At 45.7% G+C, this 2,962-nt stretch overlaps 1 protein-coding gene across 1 annotated transcript; it reads right to left on the bottom strand.

Annotated features, from left to right (window-relative positions):
• Positions 1-1,299: 1,299 nt before the first annotated feature.
• On the bottom strand, positions 1,300-2,259 carry LOC117099417 (olfactory receptor 13C7-like). Its single transcript, XM_033238773.1, has one exon. It carries the CDS (start codon positions 2,257-2,259, stop codon positions 1,300-1,302), a length of 960 nt encoding a protein of 319 aa, XP_033094664.1.
• Positions 2,260-2,962: the final 703 nt, after the last annotated feature.

Below are 2,962 nucleotides of genomic sequence, written 5' to 3'. Positions count from 1 at the left end.
GGGTAGCTGAGATCACAGGCATGTGCCACCACGCCTGGCTAATTTTTGTATTTTTAGTAGAGATGGGGGTTTCACCATGTTGGCCAGGCTGGTCTCGAACTCCTGACATCAGGTGATCCGCCCGCCTTGGCATCCCAAAGTGCTAGGATCTTTATTTTAATTGTCAGCTTGTTTCTATGGGGTTAAAAGTTTATGTCAGAAATTTTCTATTCTGCTGATCCTTTTAGACTGATCACTATTTGGAGCCGACTTGGAATTCCTCACAATCATGTGGGTGATTCTTAGATGTTCCCTGGTGGGCATTGTTTCTGTCTTCCTCTGACTACTATGTGGCCTCAGGGATTCTTCAGTGGAAAACAAGTGATGGCTGCCACTTGGCTGCATGCTTGGCTAAGCCAGGTCAGGTGGTTAATACAATTTATTTGATCCTCCTGGACTTTTCTTGGTTTTTGCATTACTCTGATGGCTCATGAGAGGCCACTGGTATCTAGGACAGAGCCCAGGGATGAATGATATCTTCCAAAAGGAAAAAGAAAAGAGGCCTGTGCCCTTGACCCTTGCATCAGTTTTGCCACACCTTCCTTACTCCCCTCTTTTCTCCAAGACCATGATTTTCTGGTGAGGACTCTGAGTGAGGACGAGAGAGAGACAAAGCTACAGGTTAATTTATGAAGATACAGAGACAGAAAAATTCAGCAAACAGTTTAAAGAATTTATATGACAAGGAGAGAAAAAAAATGAGGAGAAAGATAAAACTGTTATTTAATATGGAGTAGGAAGAGCTTGAAAGGTAACATAAAAGTAAGGACCCACAAGAGTTTCTATATTGTTTTAAAAGTGCTCACTTATCTTTTCAACAAATGTCTTGATTCAAATTACTTCTCTGGGATCTGGGAGTAGTCCAGAAGCCAAAAATAGCCAATCTGGTCAGAAAGCAGCAGCCAAATATGTTCAAATATGTTCAAAGAAAGAAGCCATGGAGCAATTGAATCAAAGACCTACAGACTAGAGCTTTTCATTCATCCAACAATAAAAATGTGAAGAGTTACTTTTGCTTGACATCAATTCGTTCAGTATCTGTCACGGAGAATGAGAACTACAAGGTTAGACAAACAAGAACATACTTTGGTGGAGTTGCATTAAATGTTTCCTGTTTCTACAGAGCCCTTCTGTGTAATGAGATTCTGTGTAATGAGATTACCTATGTAATCTTTGATCTACTTGGTCTTTCATCTTGTCCTCTGAGACTCTCAGGTGGGAGCAGTCAGGAAGCACAGAGCCATCAGGACCCCTCCACCATCACTGTGGGAAGTGTTTCTGAAATACCAGGCTTCTCACAGCGGCCTTCACGTCCTTGTTCCTCAGGCTGTAGATGATGGGGTTGAGCATGGGGGTCACCACCCCATAGAAAAGGGAAATGAGTTTGTCTGCAAGGTCCTGTTTGTCTGCTCCCAGCAGGTCCTTAGACTTGGGCTTCCCATACATGAAGAGGATGGTCCCGTAGAAGATGATCACGACAGTGAGGTGGGCAGAGCAGGTAGAGAAGGCCTTTTTCCTCCCCTCAGCTGAGGGGGTCCTCAGGATGGTGGCAATGATTAAGACATAGGAGAAAGTGATGAGCAGAACTGGGACTCCCAGGAAGATCACATTGGCCACTCCCATACTGATCACATTGACAGAGATATCAGCACAGGTCAACTTCAGGACAGCCAGAATCTCACAGGTGAAGTGGTTGATGACGTTGTCTCCACAGAAGGGCAGCCTCATTGCAAGGGATGTCTGCACCATGGCAGTGAGGCTTCCAGCTACCCAGGAGCCGGCAGCCATGGGCACATAAGTAGCTTTGCTCATGACTTCAGAGTACCTCAGGGGGTTGCAGATGGTCACGTAGTGATCAAACGCCGTCACGCTCAGGAGAACACACTCTGTGGCTCCCATGGCAAAGGAGAGGAACATCTGCACCGCACAGGCTGAGAAGGAGATGGTTTTCCTGGGAGTCAGGAAGCTATTAAGGATGAGCGGGACTGAGGAGGTTGTATAGCAGATGTCTAGGAAGGAGAGGTTCCCCAGGAAGAAGTACATGGGTGTGTCCAAGCGGGAGTCAAGGATGGTCACCAGGATGAGGACCCCATTGCCCAGCAGGATCACCAGGTACATCAGCAGGATGAGCATGAAGAATGTCTTCTGCAGCTTTGGATGGGCAGACAGGCCCAGGAGAGCGAACGCTATCACAGGGGAGGTCTGATTGGAACTGGCCATGGTGTCTATATGTCACTTGCACGAATTCAAAGGGCCAGCTCCATGATTCTCTGATGCCTAAAGTGCCCAGACAGCCAGTGAGGAAGCCCAGACTTGCTGAGCAATTGGAGAACATCTCTGACAATTCAAAGGGTTCTCTATATTGCTTTAAATAAAATGCAGGAAATTTGATCAAAATCTACTTGGTGGTATTTGGCCACCCCATAGAGAGGTTTCAAATGTCACCTGATTAGATTTAATTTTCCTCATCATATTTAAGACAGGCATCACACATTTACTTCAAGTTACATGTGTGGATGATTCACTTTGCTCAATTTTGGCAAGAAATGTTATATTCGATTTGTATGTTTTTTCCCCTTGAGACCTAGGACTGGTAGAAAAAACTGGTATGCCTCATCCCCAATCCCTGACCATTCTGCTCTGTGAGCACTTTTTAAAATTATTATTATTATTTGAGACAGAGTCTCACTCCATTACCTAGGCTGGAGTGCAGTAGGGCAAATACAGCTCATAGCAGCCACAACCTCCAGGCTCAAGCGATCCTCCTGCCTCAATCTCCCAGGTAGCTGGGACCACATGCCTGTGCCACCACACCTGGCTAATTTTTAATTTTTTGTCAAGACAAGGTGTCACTTTGTTGCCCAGGCTGGGCTTAAATTCCTGGACTCAAGCAATCCTGCCACCCTGGCCTCCCAAATTGCTG

This window comes from Trachypithecus francoisi, unplaced genomic scaffold, assembly GCF_009764315.1.
Source record: "Trachypithecus francoisi isolate TF-2019V2 unplaced genomic scaffold, Tfra_2.0 Lachesis_group16, whole genome shotgun sequence".
NCBI lineage: Eukaryota > Metazoa > Chordata > Mammalia > Primates > Cercopithecidae > Trachypithecus > Trachypithecus francoisi.
Note: the sequence above shows the minus strand (reverse complement) of the source record. Positions and strands in the feature narration are given on the sequence as shown.